Source organism: Pelophylax lessonae, assembly GCF_965119305.1.
Source record: "Pelophylax lessonae genome assembly, chromosome: 7".
NCBI classification, from domain to species: domain Eukaryota; kingdom Metazoa; phylum Chordata; class Amphibia; order Anura; family Ranidae; genus Pelophylax; species Pelophylax lessonae.
Genome location: NC_138774.1, coordinates 302,147,057 through 302,163,757, shown reverse-complemented (window position 1 = coordinate 302,163,757; position 16,701 = coordinate 302,147,057). Strand labels below are relative to the sequence as shown.

At 52.5% G+C, this 16,701-nt stretch overlaps 1 protein-coding gene across 1 annotated transcript in view; it reads right to left on the bottom strand.

Annotated features, from left to right (window-relative positions):
• The window catches only part of ATRX (ATRX chromatin remodeler), a gene marked incomplete at its 5' end in the record, with an annotated part of 152,340 nt that overhangs the window by 45,071 nt on the left and 90,568 nt on the right, over positions 1-16,701 (bottom strand). The window contains 2 exons of the mRNA XM_082264262.1: positions 4,570-4,658; positions 4,967-5,097. Coding sequence (XP_082120388.1) covers positions 4,570-4,658; positions 4,967-5,097 — 220 coding nt within the window. The remainder of the gene's footprint in view (positions 1-4,569; positions 4,659-4,966; positions 5,098-16,701) is intronic.

The following is a 16,701-nucleotide window of genomic DNA, read 5'->3' as shown; positions in this document are numbered from 1 at the left end:
CCCCCCTGGAGACATTCTACTCTATCCTGTAAACATTCTGCTCTATCCTCCTCCTCCCCCCCCCCTGGAGACATTCTGCTCTATCCTCCTCCTCCACCCTGGAGACATTCTACTCTATGCTCCTCCTCTACCCTGGAGACTTTCTACTCTATCCTCTTCCTCCCCCCTGGAGAAATTCTACACTACCCTCCTCCTCCTCCCTGGAGACATTCTGCTCTATCCTCCTCCTCCACCCTGGAGACATTCTACTCTATCCTCCTCCTCCACCCTGTAGACTTTCTACTCTATCCTCCTCCTCCACCCTGTAGACATTCTACTCTATCCTCCTCCTCCCCCCTGGAGACATTCTACTCTATCCTCCTCCTCCCCCCCTGGAGACATTCTACTCTATCCTCCTCCTCCCCCCTGGAGACATTCTACTCTATCCTCCTCCTCCCCCCTGGAGACATTCTACTCTATCCTCCTCCTCCCCCTGGAGACATTCTGCTCCATCCTCCTCCTCCCCCTGGAGACATTCTACTCTATCCTCCTCCTCCTCCCCCCTGGAGACATTCTACTCTATCCTCCTCCTCCCCCCTGGAGACATTCTACTCTATCCTCCTCCTCCCCCCTGGAGACATTCTACTCTATCCTCCTCCTCCCCCCTGGAGACATTCTACTCTATCCTCCTCCTCCACCCTGGAGACATTCTGCTCTATCCTCCTCCTCCACCCTGGAGACATTCTGCTCTATCCTCCTCCTCCACCCTGGAGACATTCTGCTCTATCCTCCTCCTCCACCCTGGAGACATTCTACTCTATCCTCCTCCTCCACCCTGGAGACTTTCTACTATATCCTCTTCCTCCCCCCTGGAGACATTCTACTCTATCCTGTAAACATTCTGCTCTATCCTCCTCCTCCCCCCCCCTGGAGACATTCTGCTCTATCCTCCTCCTCCACCCTGGAGACATTCTACTCTATGCTCCTCCTCTACCCTGGAGACTTTCTACTCTATCCTCTTCCTCCCCCCTGGAGAAATTCTACACTACCCTCCTCCTCCTCCTCCTCCCCCCTGGAGACATTCTGCTCTATCCTCCTCCTCCACCCTGGAGACATTCTACTCTATCCTCCTCCTCCACCCTGGAGACTTTCTACTATATCCTCTTCCTCCCCCCTGGAGACATTCTACTCTATCCTGTAAACATTCTGCTCTATCCTCCCCCCCCCCCCCCTGGAGACATTCTGCTCTATCCTCCTCCTCCAACCTGGAGACATTCTACTCTATGCTCCTCCTCTACCCTGGAGACTTTCTACTCTATCCTCTTCCTCCCCCCTGGAGAAATTCTACACTACCCTCCTCCTCCTCCTCCTCCCCCCTGGAGACATTCTGCTCTATCCTCCTCCTCCACCCTGGAGACATTCTACTCTATCCTCCTCCTCCACCCTGTAGACTTTCTACTCTATCCTCCTCCTCCACCCTGTAGACATTCTACTCTATCCTCCTCCTCCCCCTGGAGACATTCTACTCTATCCTCCTCCTCCCCCTGGAGACATTCTACTCTATCCTCCTCCCCCCCCTGGAGACATTCTGCTCTACCCTCCTCCTCCCCCCCGGAGACATTCTGCTCTATCCTCCTCCACCCTGGAGACATTCTACTCTATCCTCCTCCTCCACCCTGGAGACTTTCTACTCTATCCTCCTCCTCCCCCTGGAGACATTCTACTCTATCCTCCTCCCCCCCCCCTGGAGACATTCTACTCTATCCTCCTCCTCCACCCTGGAGACATTCTACTCTATCCTCCTCCTCCACCCTGGAGACATTCTACTCTATCCTCCTTTAACGTATGAATTTACATATGTGAGACTGTGTTTCCTTCATGCGCAACTGATCTGACCAATGAGGGCATTTACCCGGTGGTTGTTTCCCTGGGGGGCGATTTCCATGGAACGTGTACTACATGCGTTGGGATGTATTATTCATGAAGGATTCTTTGAAACTTGTGCCACAATAAGTGGTGCGGATCTCGCTGTAGCAATCGGGATGCGGCTTGGTTTGAGTTTTATGTTCTATACATTGGGAGATCTGTATACTCGGGTTACGGTCTGATGCAGTCTATACATTGGGAGATCTGTATACTCGGGTTACGGTCTGATGTAGTCTATACATCGGGAGATCTGTATACTCGGGTTACGGTCTGTTGCAGTCTATACATCGGGAGATCTGTATACTCGGGTTACGGTCTGTTGTAGTCTATACATTGGGAGATCTGTATACTCGGGTTACGGTCTGTTGCAGTCTATACATTGGGAGATCTGTATACTCGGGTTATGGTCTGTTGTAGTCTATACATTGGGAGATCTGTATACTCGGGTTACGGTCTGATGTAGTCTATACATCGGGAGATCTGTATACTCGGGTTACGGTCTGTTGCAGTCTATACATTGGGAGATCTGTATACTCGGGTTACGGTCTGTTGCAGTCTATACATCGGGAGATCTGTATACTCGGGTTACGGTCTGATGCAGTCTATACATTGGGAGATCTGTATACTCGGGTTACGGTCTGCTGCAGTCTATACATCGGGAGATCTGTATACCCGGGTTACGGTCTGATGCAGTCTATACATCGGGAGATCTGTATACTCGGGTTACGGTCTGATGCAGTCTATACATCGGGAGATCTGTATACCCGGGTTACGGTCTGTTGCAGTCTATACATTGGGAGATCTGTATACTCGGGTTACGGTCTGTTGCAGTCTATACATTGGGAGATCTGTATACTCGGGTTACGGTCTGTTGCAGTCTATACATTGGGAGATCTGTATACTCGGGTTACGGTCTGTTGCAGTCTATACATCGGGAGATCTGTATACCCGGGTTACGGTCTGTTGCAGTCTATACATTGGGAGATCTGTATACTCGGGTTACGGTCTGTTGCAGTCTATACATCGGGAGATCTGTATACCCGGGTTACGGTCTGTTGCAGTCTATACATTGGGAGATCTGTATACTCGGGTTACGGTCTGTTGCAGTTTATAGACTGGCAGATTGTTTTAGTAATAGAAGAAATCATTTCATTAACATTTTGGCACGCCAGGCGAAGCCACAAGAAAAATCAGTTGGCATTTATCTTTGATTGTTTGACTAATTCCTGACGATCGCTCAGATGACGTTATTGCTAAGTGAATTTCTGGCAGAAGATGATAAACAGAAAAGAATCGTTCGCGTTGGTGAAACACACGTGTGCCGAATACTGCCATACCGATCGATGGAAAGACGCTAACCCTTCGTGTGCCGAATACTGCCATACAGATCGGTGGAGAGACGCTAACCCTTCGTGTGCCGAATACTGCCATACCGATCGGTGGAAAGACGCTAACCCTTCGTGTGCCGAATACTGCCATACCGATCGGTGGAAAGACGCTAACCCTTCGTGTGCCGAATACTGCCATACCGATCGGTGGAAAGACGCTAACCCTTCGTGTGCCGAATACTGCCATACCGATCGGTGGAAAGACGCTAACCCTTCGTGTGCCGAATACTGCCATACCGATCGGTGGAGAGACGCTAACCCTTCGTGTGCCGAATACTGCCATACCGATCGGTGGAGAGACGCTAACCCTTCGTGTGCCGAATACTGCCATACCGATCGGTGGAAAGACGCTAACCCTTCCTGTGCCGAATACTGCCATACCGATCGGTAAAGAGACGTTAACCCTTCGTGTGCCGAATACTGCCATACCGATCGGTGGAGAGACGCTAACCCTTCGTGTGCCGAATACTGCCATACCGATCGGTGGAGAGACGCTAAGCCTTCGTGTGCCGAATACTGTTGTGCTGATTGGTGGAGGAGATACAGTAACCCTTTGTGTGCTGATTGGTGGAGGAGATACAGTAACTCTTTGTGTGCTGATTGGTGGAGGAGATACAGTAACCCTTTGTGTGCTGATTAGTGTTGTGCTGATTGGTGGAGGAGATACAGTAACCCTTTTTGTGCTGATTGGTGGAGGAGATACAGTAACCCTTTGTGTGCTGTTTGGTGGAGGAGATACAGTAACCCTTTGTGTGCTTAGTGTTGTGCTGATTGGTGGAGGAGATACAGTAACCCTTTTTGTGCTGATTACTGTTGTGCTGATTGGTGGAGGAGATACAGTAACCCTTTGTGTGCTGTATATGGTTGTGCTGATTGGTGGAGGAGATACGGTAACCCTTTGTGTGCTGTATATGGGTGTGCTGATTGGTGGAGGAGATACAGTAACCCTTTGTGTGCTGTATATGGGTGTGCTGATTGGTGGAGGAGATACGGTAACCCTTTGTGTGCTGATTGGTGGAGGAGATACAGTAACCCTTTGTGTGCTGTATATGGGTGTGCTGATTGGTGGAGGAGATACGGTAACCCTTTGTGTGCTGATTGGTGGAGGAGATACAGTAACCCTTTTTGTGCTGATTACTGTTGTGCTGATTGGTGGAGGAGATACGGTAACCCTTTGTGTGCTGATTGGTGGAGGAGATACAGTAACCCTTTGTGTGCTGTATATGGGTGTGCTGATTGGAGGAGGGGGGAGCAGGTAACCCTGTGCAGTGCTTACGGTGTTTCTTCCTCTGAACTGGGGGTGGAAGTGGTCTCTTCAGAGTCAGACACCACAAACTCTTCAGTGCTGTCTTCATCAAAGTAACCCTAGAAAAACACAGGCATGACGTCACTGCAATGGATTTCTCTGTGGCGGGCACACACATCTGTTTAGTCACTTGGAAAAAGTCTGGCTTACATCATTTCAAACAAAGCTTTAATAATGGGCATATATCTTGAAATATAAAGGAACATAATCACAGATGAAAGAGCAGCAGGCAAATCTATAGCACTGCACATTCGAAGAAAAAAAACAAATTTCCATTATTTCACCGAAATTCTACCCACTATTTGGCATCGTTTATTGGGGAAACATTTAACAGAGACAGAAATATGTAGTATGATATCTGCCGTACCTTATTTTCCTTACTAATATAGTCCAGCTGCAGGCACCAGGGGTGAGTCCAGATCCTACTTAAAATCTGAAAGTCCTGGAAAAGTTTGGTTCCAGATTTACCTCGGCCTCCTCCCTCTCCGAGTGTAACACCTGTCAAGGTAAAAGGATTAGAGGACGGGCTATGGCCGGCTTTTACAAGATCGCAGCAGATGTTTCCATTTCACACTTAAATGCTCAATACAGAAATCTGGCTTAAAGCTGAGAAGCAAATGCTTCATATCTGAAACCACAAGAAAAGAAAGCCGCATGCTTTGTGCTCCCAGGGATATACAATACACCTCCTCCTCAACATTCGAGCCCGCTGTCCCTCCACGTGTAAGGAAAGTACAGAGGAGGAGCAGAGACTGCACCATTCACATCATGGGGCTCCCGGGGCTAACCCCAGCATGGGGCCCCCGGGGCTAACCCCAGCATGGGGCCCCCAGAGCTAACCCCAGCATGGGGCCCCCAGAGCTAACCCCAGCATGGGGCCCCCAGAGCTAACCCCAGCATGGGGCCCCCAGAGCTAACCCCAGCATGGGGCCCCCAGAGCTAACCCCAGCATGGGGCCCCCAGAGCTAGCCCCAGCATGGGGCCCCCAGAGCTAGCCCCAGCATGGGGCCCCCAGAGCTAGCCCCAGCATGGGGCCCCCAGAGCTAGCCCCAGCATGGGGCCCCCAGAGCTAGCCCCTGATGGGGCCCCCAGAGCTAGCCCCTGATGGGGCCCCCAGAGCTAGCCCCTGATGGGGCCCCCAGAGCTAGCCCCTGATGGGGCCCCCAGAGCTAACCCCTGATGGGGCCCCCAGAGCTAACCCTCTATGTAACAGCTGGCAGTGCTAACTGTGACAAAACCTGCACAAAGCATGACTAAAGGAAGGGCAGGCGGCAGGGGAGCCGGGACACCGGTTTTAGATGTAATAAGAACCAGAAGGAGGACAAAGTAATGAATGCTATGCGCACACAATGACTTTTACCCTCCAGGGCTTGTAGATCTGCACATCTCAGCTGTCCTAGGAGGATTTAGCGGAGGAGAGACTCTGGGAGTGTATAAGTCATAGAGGGCTCTGCTGCAAGAGTTCAGAGGCCAGTCAGTCTACACTGCAAGGACAGCTGAGCACAGGGGGGGGGGGGGGGATGTGTGACTACGGGGGAACCCGGCCTCCGACAGGGCGACTACGGGGGAACCCGGCCTCCGACAGGGCGACTACGGGGGAACCCGGCCTCCGACAGGGCGACTACGGGGGAACCCGGCCTCCGACAGGGCGACTACGGGGGAACCCGGCCTCCGACAGGGCGACTACGGGGGAACCCGGCCTCCGACAGGGCGACTACGGGGGAACCCGGCCTCTGACAGGGCGACTACGGGGGAACCCGGCCTCCGACAGGGCGACTACGGGGGAACCCGGCCTCCGACAGGGCGACTACGGGGGAACCCGGCCTCCGACAGGGCGACTACGGGGGAACCCGGCCTCCGACAGGGCGACTACGGGGGAACCCGGCCTCCGACAGGGCGACTACGGGGGAACCCGGCCTCCGACAGGGCGACTACGGGGGAACCCAACCTCCTACAGGGCGACTACGGGGGAACCTGACCTCCTTACAAACTTGCACTATTGAGGCCTGATGGTGAGAAGCCCAAGAGGCACTCAGCGCTCTAGTAGAATGCACCTTCACAGGGAAAGGAGGAAGCTGACCCTTCAAATGAATAAGCCTGAATTACTGTCTGCCTGATCCATCTGGATATAGTCACAGCAGACGCAGCCAAACCTTTCCAAGATCCCTCAGTAAGGACAAAAAGAGCATCCAATTTCCTAAAAGACTCGGTGACCGTCAGCTAAACCCTGTTCGCCCGAACCACATACAGAGAGTGCAATGCAATTTCCTTGGGATGTTTATGCTCGGCACTGAGTGAATGCAACACAATGTCTTCATTTAGATGGCAATCAGACACCACCTTAGGGAAAAAAGACAGATTAGGTCAGAGTACCACTTAATCTCTGTGGACCTACTCCTTCACTAGGCAGAAACAAACTGGTATGCTGGAGCAGGGTGTGTGGGGTTATGCCTATAGGGACAGCCCCATAGGCGTGGTAAACTGTTTTTTCCTGCCTAGTACTACACCTGTAGGGGGCAGCATAACCCACACACACACACACATACATACATATACACACACACACACACACATACATACATATACACACACATACATACACACACAGCGCACTACTAAGGAGGAATTCTTCAGCTGCTTTAGAAGTGTAAAGCGCCGATGGATGCGAGAGGGAGAAGATTCCAGAAGATGTATGAGAGGAGCGGCTCCGCTCCCTCCGGGGAAAGTACATGATTTATTAATATTTGGGAATCCGTATCTTATTACCATCAATCCCGGCCTAATGATAATAGTCTGTCCAACAACTGAAGAGAAAAAAGTGGTGCTGGCAGAATATCTGAGGCACAAAGTACAATCAGAACAATTAGGAGAATGGCAGACTTCTGTACCCGGCCTGAACATCTGCTGCCCATCATCAGCGGGTACAGCCTGTAATTACACTGATGAGGTCATTCTACTTTTACATTAAAGTTGTTAAATATCTTCAGAGGATGAATCCTGCGAGGGAGAAATGAACAGGAAAGAAGAAAGCCTTTAAAGAGAACCGATGAGAACGATGGTAATTAACTGAAAGATTAAAGAATGAATGTGATTGGTGACATTCAGGTGTCTGCAGGTCCCCCCTCCCCCATCAAAGGCTGTCAGAGCAGATGAATGAAGATGGGAATATATGGAGGGTGTGATGTCACCAGACATGGAGGCGATGGTGAATGTCATTCAATGTGACAAGGATTTATAAACGGACACCCAGTAAAGTCACATAATGCAGGCTTACAACATGCCCAGCACTCCGGGTACAATAATGCAGGAAACCAGCACGGGCGCCATTAGGTCAGAGACACTCTCCGCATCACTACCAGAGAACAGGGGAGAGGACCCTACAGAACACGGGGGAGAGAACCTACACATCACTACCAGAGAACAGGGGAAGAGAACCCTACAGAACACGGGGGAGAGAACCTACACATCACTACCAGAGAACAGGGGAGAGGACCCTACAGAACACGGGGGAGAGAACCTACACATCACTACCAGAGAACAGGGGAGAGGACCCTACAGAACACGGGGGAGAGAACCTACACATCACTACCAGAGAACAGGGGAAGAGAACCCTACAGAACACGGGGGAGAGAACCTACACATCACTACCAGAGAACAGGGGAAGAGAACCCTACAGAACACGGGGGAGAGAACCTACACATCACTACCAGAGAACAGGGGAGAGGACCCTACAGAACACGGGGGAGAGAACCTACACATCACTACCAGAGAACAGGGGAAGAGAACCCTACAGAACACGGGGGAGAGAACCTACACATCACTACCAGAGAACAGGGGAGAGGACCCTACAGAACACGGGGGAGAGAACCTACACATCACTACCAGAGAACAGGGGAGAGGACCCTACAGAACACGGGGGAGAGAACCTACACATCACTACCAGAGAACAGGGGAAGAGAACCCTACAGAACACGGGGGAGAGAACCTACACATCACTACCAGAGAACAGGGGAAGAGAACCCTACAGAACACGGGGGAGAGAACCTACACATCACTACCAGAGAACAGGGGAGAGGACCCTACAGAACACGGGGGAGAGAACCTACACATCACTACCAGAGAACAGGGGAAGAGAACCCTACAGAACACGGGGGAGAGAACCTACACATCACTACCAGAGAACAGGGGAGAGGACCCTACAGAACACGGGGGAGAGAACCTACACATCACTACCAGAGAACAGGGGAGAGGACCCTACAGAACACGGGGGAGAGAACCTACACATCACTACCAGAGAACAGGGGAAGAGAACCCTACAGAACACGGGGAAGAGAACCCTACAGAACACGGGGGAAGAGAACCCTACAGAACACGGGGAAGAGAACCCTACAGAACACGGGGGAAGAGAACCCTACAGAACACGGGGAAGAGAACCCTACAGAACACGGGGGAAGAGAACCCTACAGAACACGGGGGAAGAGAACCCTACAGAACACGGGGGAGAGAACCTACACATCACTACCAGAGAACAGGGGAAGAGAACCCTACAGAACACGGGGGAGAGAACCTACACATCACTACCAGAGAACAGGGGAGAGGACCCTACAGAACACGGGGGAGAGAACCTACACATCACTACCAGAGAACAGGGGAGAGGACCCTACAGAACACGGGGGAGAGAACCTACACATCACTACCAGAGAACAGGGGAAGAGAACCCTACAGAACACGGGGAAGAGAACCCTACAGAACACGGGGGAAGAGAACCCTACAGAACACGGGGAAGAGAACCCTACAGAACACGGGGGAAGAGAACCCTACAGAACACGGGGAAGAGAACCCTACAGAACACGGGGGAAGAGAACCCTACAGAACACGGGGGAAGAGAACCCTACAGAACACGGGGGAAGAGAACCCTACAGAACACGGGGGAAGAGAACCCTACAGAACACGGGGGAAGAGAACCCTACAGAACACGAGGGAAGAGAACCCTACAGAACACGGGGGAAGAGAACCCTACAGAACACGGGGGAAAAGAACCCTACAGAACACGGGGGAGAGAACCTACACATCACTACCAGAGAACAGGGGAAGAGAACCCTACAGAACACGGGGGAGAGAACCTACACATTACTACCAGAGAACAGGGGAAGAGAACCCTACAGAACACGGGGAAGAGAACCCTACAGAACACAGGGAAGAGAACCCTACAGAACACGGGGAAGAGAACCCTACAGAACACGGGGGAAAAGAACCCTACAGAACACGGGGGAAAAGAACCCTACAGAACACGGGGGAAGAGAACCCTACAGAACACGGGGGAAGAGAACCCTACAGAACACGGGGGAAGAGAACCCTACAGAACACGGGGGAAGAGAACCCTACAGAACACGGGGAAGAGAACCCTACAGAACACGGGGGAAGAGAACCCTACAGAACACGGGGGAAGAGAACCCTACAGAACACGGGGGAAGAGAACCCTACAGAACACGGGGGAAGAGAACCCTACAGAACACGGGGGAAGAGGACCCTACAGAACACGGGGAAGAGGACCCTACAGAACACGGGGAAGAGGACCCTACAGAACACGGGGAAGAGGACCCTACAGAACACGGGGGAAGAGAACCCTACAGAACACGGGGGAAGAGAACCCTACAGAACACGGGGGAAGAGAACCCTACAGAACACGGGGGAAGAGAACCCTACAGAACACGGGGGAAGAGAACCCTACAGAACACGGGGGAAGAGAACCCTACAGAACACGGGGAAGAGAACCCTACAGAACACGGGGAAGAGGACCCTACAGAACACGGGGAAGAGGACCCTACAGAACACGGGGAAGAGGACCCTACAGAACACGGGGAAGAGGACCCTACAGAACACGGGGGAAGAGAACCTACACATCACTACCAGAGAACAGGGGAAGAGAACCCTACAGAACACGGGGAAGAGAACCCTACAGAACACGGGGGAAGAGAACCCTACAGAACACGGGGGAAGAGAACCCTACAGAACACGGGGGAAGAGAACCCTACAGAACACGGGGGAAGAGAACCCTACAGAACACGGGGGAAGAGGACCCTACAGAACACGGGGAAGAGGACCCTACAGAACACGGGGAAGAGGACCCTACAGAACACGGGGAAGAGGACCCTACAGAACACGGGGGAAGAGAACCCTACAGAACACGGGGGAAGAGAACCCTACAGAACACGGGGGAAGAGAACCCTACAGAACACGGGGGAAGAGAACCCTACAGAACACGGGGGAAGAGAACCCTACAGAACACGGGGGAAGAGAACCCTACAGAACACGGGGAAGAGAACCCTACAGAACACGGGGAAGAGGACCCTACAGAACACGGGGAAGAGGACCCTACAGAACACGGGGAAGAGGACCCTACAGAACACGGGGAAGAGGACCCTACAGAACACGGGGGAAGAGAACCTACACATCACTACCAGAGAACAGGGGAAGAGAACCCTACAGAACACGGGGAAGAGAACCCTACAGAACACGGGGGAAGAGAACCCTACAGAACACGGGGGAAGAGAACCCTACAGAACACGGGGGAAGAGAACCCTACAGAACACGGGGGAAGAGGACCCTACAGAACACGGGGAAGAGGACCCTACAGAACACGGGGAAGAGGACCCTACAGAACAGGGGGAAGAGAACCCTACAGAACACGGGGGAAGAGAACCCTACAGAACACGGGGGAAGAGAACCCTACAGAACACGGGGGAAGAGAACCCTACAGAACACGGGGGAAGAGAACCCTACAGAACACGGGGGAAGAGAACCCTACAGAACACGGGGGAAGAGAACCCTACAGAACACGGGGAAGAGAACCCTACAGAACACGGGGAAGAGGACCCTACAGAACACGGGGAAGAGGACCCTACAGAACACGGGGAAGAGGACCCTACAGAACACGGGGAAGAGGACCCTACAGAACACGGGGGAAGAGAACCTACACATCACTACCAGAGAACAGGGGAAGAGAACCCTACAGAACACGGGGAAGAGAACCCTACAGAACACGGGGGAAGAGAACCCTACAGAACACGGGGGAAGAGAACCCTACAGAACACGGGGGAAGAGAACCCTACAGAACACGGGGGAAGAGGACCCTACAGAACACGGGGAAGAGGACCCTACAGAACACAGGGAAGAGGACCCTACAGAACACGGGGAAGAGGACCCTACAGAACACGGGGAAGAGGACCCTACAGAACACGGGGAAGAGAACCCTACAGAACACGGGGAAGAGAACCCTACAGAACACGGGGAAGAGAACCCTACAGAACACGGGGAAGAGAACCCTACAGAACACGGGGAAGAGAACCCTACAGAACACGGGGAAGAGAACCCTACAGAACACGGGGAAGAGAACCCTACAGAACACGGGGAAGAGAACCCTACAGAACACGGGGAAGAGAACCCTACAGAACACGGGTAGAGGACCCTACAGAACACGGGGAAGAGGACCCTACACATCACTACCAGAACACGGGGAAGAGAACCTACAGACCACTACCAGAACACGGGGAAGAGGACCTACACATCACTACCAGAACACGGGGAAGAGGACCCTACACATCACTACCAGAACACAGGGAAGAGGACCTACACATCACTACCAGAGAACGGGGAAGAGAACCTACACATCACTACCAGAGAACGGGGAAGAGAACCCTATACATCACTACCAGAGAACGGGGAAGAGAACCTACACATCACTACCAGAGAACGGGGAAGAGAACCTACACATCACTACCAGAGAACGGGGAAGAGAACCCTACACATCACTACCAGAGAACGGGGAAGAGAACCTACACATCACTACCAGAGAACTGGGATGAGAACCCTACACACCACTACCAGAACACGGGGAAGAGAACCCTACACATCACTACCAGAGAACGGGGAAGAGAACCCTACACATCACTACCAGAGAACGGGGAAGAGAACCTACACACCACTACCAGAGAACGGGGATGAGAACCCTACACACCACTACCAGAACACGGGGAAGAGAAGCCTACACATCACTACCAGAGAACGGGGAAGAGAACCCTACACATCACTACCGGGGAAGAGAACCCTACACATCACTACCAGAGATGGGGGAAGAGAACCTACACATCACTACCAGAGAACGGGGAAGAGAACCCTACACATCACTACCAGAGAACGGGGAAGAGAACCCTACACATCACTACCAGAGAACGGGGAAGAGAACCCTACAGAACACGGGGGAAGAGAACCCTACAGAACACGGGGGAAAAGAACCCTACAGAACACGGGGGAGAGAACCTACACATCACTACCAGAGAACAGGGGAAGAGAACCCTACAGAACACGGGGGAGAGAACCTACACATCACTACCAGAGAACAGGGGAAGAGAACCCTACAGAACACGGGGAAGAGAACCCTACAGAACACGGGGAAGAGAACCCTACAGAACACGGGGGAAAAGAACCCTACAGAACACGGGGAAAAGAACCCTACAGAACACGGGGGAAGAGAACCCTACAGAACACGGGGGAAGAGAACCCTACAGAACACGGGGGAAGAGAACCCTACAGAACACGGGGGAAGAGAACCCTACAGAACACGGGGGAAGAGAACCCTACAGAACACGGGGAAGAGAACCCTACAGAACACGGGGAAGAGAACCCTACAGAACACGGGGGAAGAGAACCCTACAGAACACGGGGGAAGAGAACCCTACAGAACACGGGGGAAGAGAACCATACAGAACACGGGGGAAGAGAACCCTACAGAACACGGGGGAAGAGAACCCTACAGAACACGGGGGAAGAGGACCCTACAGAACACGGGGGAAGAGGACCCTACAGAACACGGGGGAAGAGGACCCTACAGAACACGGGGAAGAGGACCCTACAGAACACGGGGGAAGAGAACCCTACAGAACACGGGGGAAGAGAACCCTACAGAACACGGGGGAAGAGAACCCTACAGAACACGGGGAAGAGAACCCTACAGAACACGGGGAAGAGGACCCTACAGAACACGGGGAAGAGGACCCTACAGAACACGGGGAAGAGGACCCTACAGAACACGGGGAAGAGGACCCTACAGAACACGGGGAAGAGGACCCTACAGAACACGGGGGAAGAGAACCTACACATCACTACCAGAGAACAGGGGAAGAGAACCCTACAGAACACGGGGAAGAGAACCCTACAGAACACGGGGAAGAGAACCCTACAGAACACGGGGGAAGAGAACCCTACAGAACACGGGGGAAGAGAACCCTACAGAACACGGGGGAAGAGAACCCTACAGAACACGGGGAAGAGGACCCTACAGAACACAGGGAAGAGGACCCTACAGAACACGGGGAAGAGGACCCTACAGAACACGGGGAAGAGGACCCTACAGAACACGGGGAAGAGAACCCTACAGAACACGGGGAAGAGAACCCTACAGAACACGGGGAAGAGAACCCTACAGAACACGGGGAAGAGAACCCTACAGAACACGGGGAAGAGAACCCTACAGAACACGGGGAAGAGAACCCTACAGAACACGGGTAGAGGACCCTACAGAACACGGGGAAGAGGACCCTACACATCACTACCAGAACACGGGGAAGAGAACCTACAGACCACTACCAGAACACGGGGAAGAGGACCTACACATCACTACCAGAACACGGGGAAGAGGACCCTACACATCACTACCAGAACACAGGGAAGAGGACCTACACATCACTACCAGAGAACGGGGAAGAGAACCCTACACATCACTACCAGAGAACGGGGAAGAGAACCCTATACATCACTACCAGAGAACGGGGAAGAGAACCTACACATCACTACCAGAGAACGGGGAAGAGAACCTACACATCACTACCAGAGAACGGGGAAGAGAACCCTACACATCACTACCAGAGAACGGGGAAGAGAACCTACACATCACTACCAGAGAACAGGGATGAGAACCCTACACACCACTACCAGAACACGGGGAAGAGAACCCTACACATCACTACCAGAGAACGGGGAAGAGAACCCTACACATCACTACCAGAGAACGGGGAAGAGAACCTACACACCACTACCAGAGAACGGGGATGAGAACCCTACACACCACTACCAGAACACGGGGAAGAGAAGCCTACACATCACTACCAGAGAACGGGGAAGAGAACCCTACACATCACTACCGGGGAAGAGAACCCTACACATCACTACCAGAGATGGGGGAAGAGAACCTACACATCACTACCAGAGAACGGGGAAGAGAACCCTACACATCACTACCAGAGAACGGGGAAGAGAACCTACACATCACTACCAGAGAACGGGGAAGAGAACCCTACACATCACTACCAGAGAACGGGGAAGAGAACCCTACACATCACTACCAGACAACGGGGAAAAGAACCTACACATCACTACCAGAACACGGGGAAGAGAACCCTACACATCACTACCAGAGAACGCGGAAGAGAACCCTACACATCACTACCGGGGAAGAGAACCCTACACATCACTACCAGAGAACGGGGAAGAGAACCTACACATCACTACCAGATAACGGGGAAGAGAACCTACACATCACTACCAGAGAACGGGGAAGAGAACCCTACACATCACTACCAGAGAACGGGGAAGAGAACCTACACATCACTACCAGAGAACGGGGAAGAGAACCCTACACATCACTACCAGAACACGGGGAAGAGAACCCTACACATCACTACCAGACAACGGGGAAGAGAACCCTACACATCACTACCAGACAACGGGGAAGAGAACCTACACATCACTACCAGAGAACGGGGAAGAGAACCCTACACATCACTACCAGAGAACGGGGAAGAGAACCCTACACATCACTACCAGACAACGGGGAAAAGAACCTACACATCACTACCAGAACACGGGGAAGAGAACCCTACACATCACTACCAGAGAACGGGGAAGAGAACCCTACACATCACTACCAGAGAACGGGGAAGAGAACCTACACATCACTACCAGAGAACGGGGAAGAGAACCCTACACATCACTACCAGAGAACGGGGAAGAGAACCCTACACATCACTACCAGAGAACGGGGAAGAGAACCTACACATCACTACCAGAGAACGGGGATGAGAACCCTACACATCACTACCAGAGAACGGGGAAGAGAACCTACACATCACTACCAGAGAACGGGGAAGAGAACCCTACACATCACTACCAGAACACGGGGAAGAGAACCCTACACATCACTACCAGAGAACGGGGAAGAGAACCCTACACATCACTACCAGAGAACGGGGAAGAGAACCTACACATCACTACCAGAGAACGGGGAAGAGAACCTACACATCACTACCAGAGAACGGGGAAGAGAACCCTACACATCACTACCAGAGAACGGGGAAGAGAACCCTACACATCACTACCAGAGAACGGGGAAGAGAACCCTACACATCACTACCAGACAACGGGGAAAAGAACCTACACATCACTACCAGAACACGGGGAAGAGAACCCTACACATCACTACCAGAGAACGGGGAAGAGAACCCTACACATCACTACCGGGGGAAGAGAACCCTACACATCACTACCAGAGAACGGGGAAGAGAACCTACACATCACTACCAGAGAATGGGGAAGAGAACCCTACACATCACTACCAGAGAACGGGGAAGAGAACCCTACACATCACTACCAGAGAACGGGGAAGAGAACCTACACATCACTACCAGAGAACGGGGAAGAGAACCTACACATCACTACCAGAGAACGGGGAAGAGAACCCTACACATCACTACCAGAACACGGGGAAGAGAACCCTACACATCACTACCAGACAACGGGGAAGAGAACCCTACACATCACTACCAGACAACGGGGAAGAGAACCTACACATCACTACCAGAGAACGGGGAAGAGAACCCTACACATCACTACCAGACAACGGGGAAAAGAACCCTACACATCACTACCAGAGAACGGGGAAGAGAACCTACACATCACTACCAGAGAACGGGGAAGAGAACCCTACACATCACTACCAGAGAACGGGGAAGAGAACCCTACACATCACTACCAGAGAACGGGGAAGAG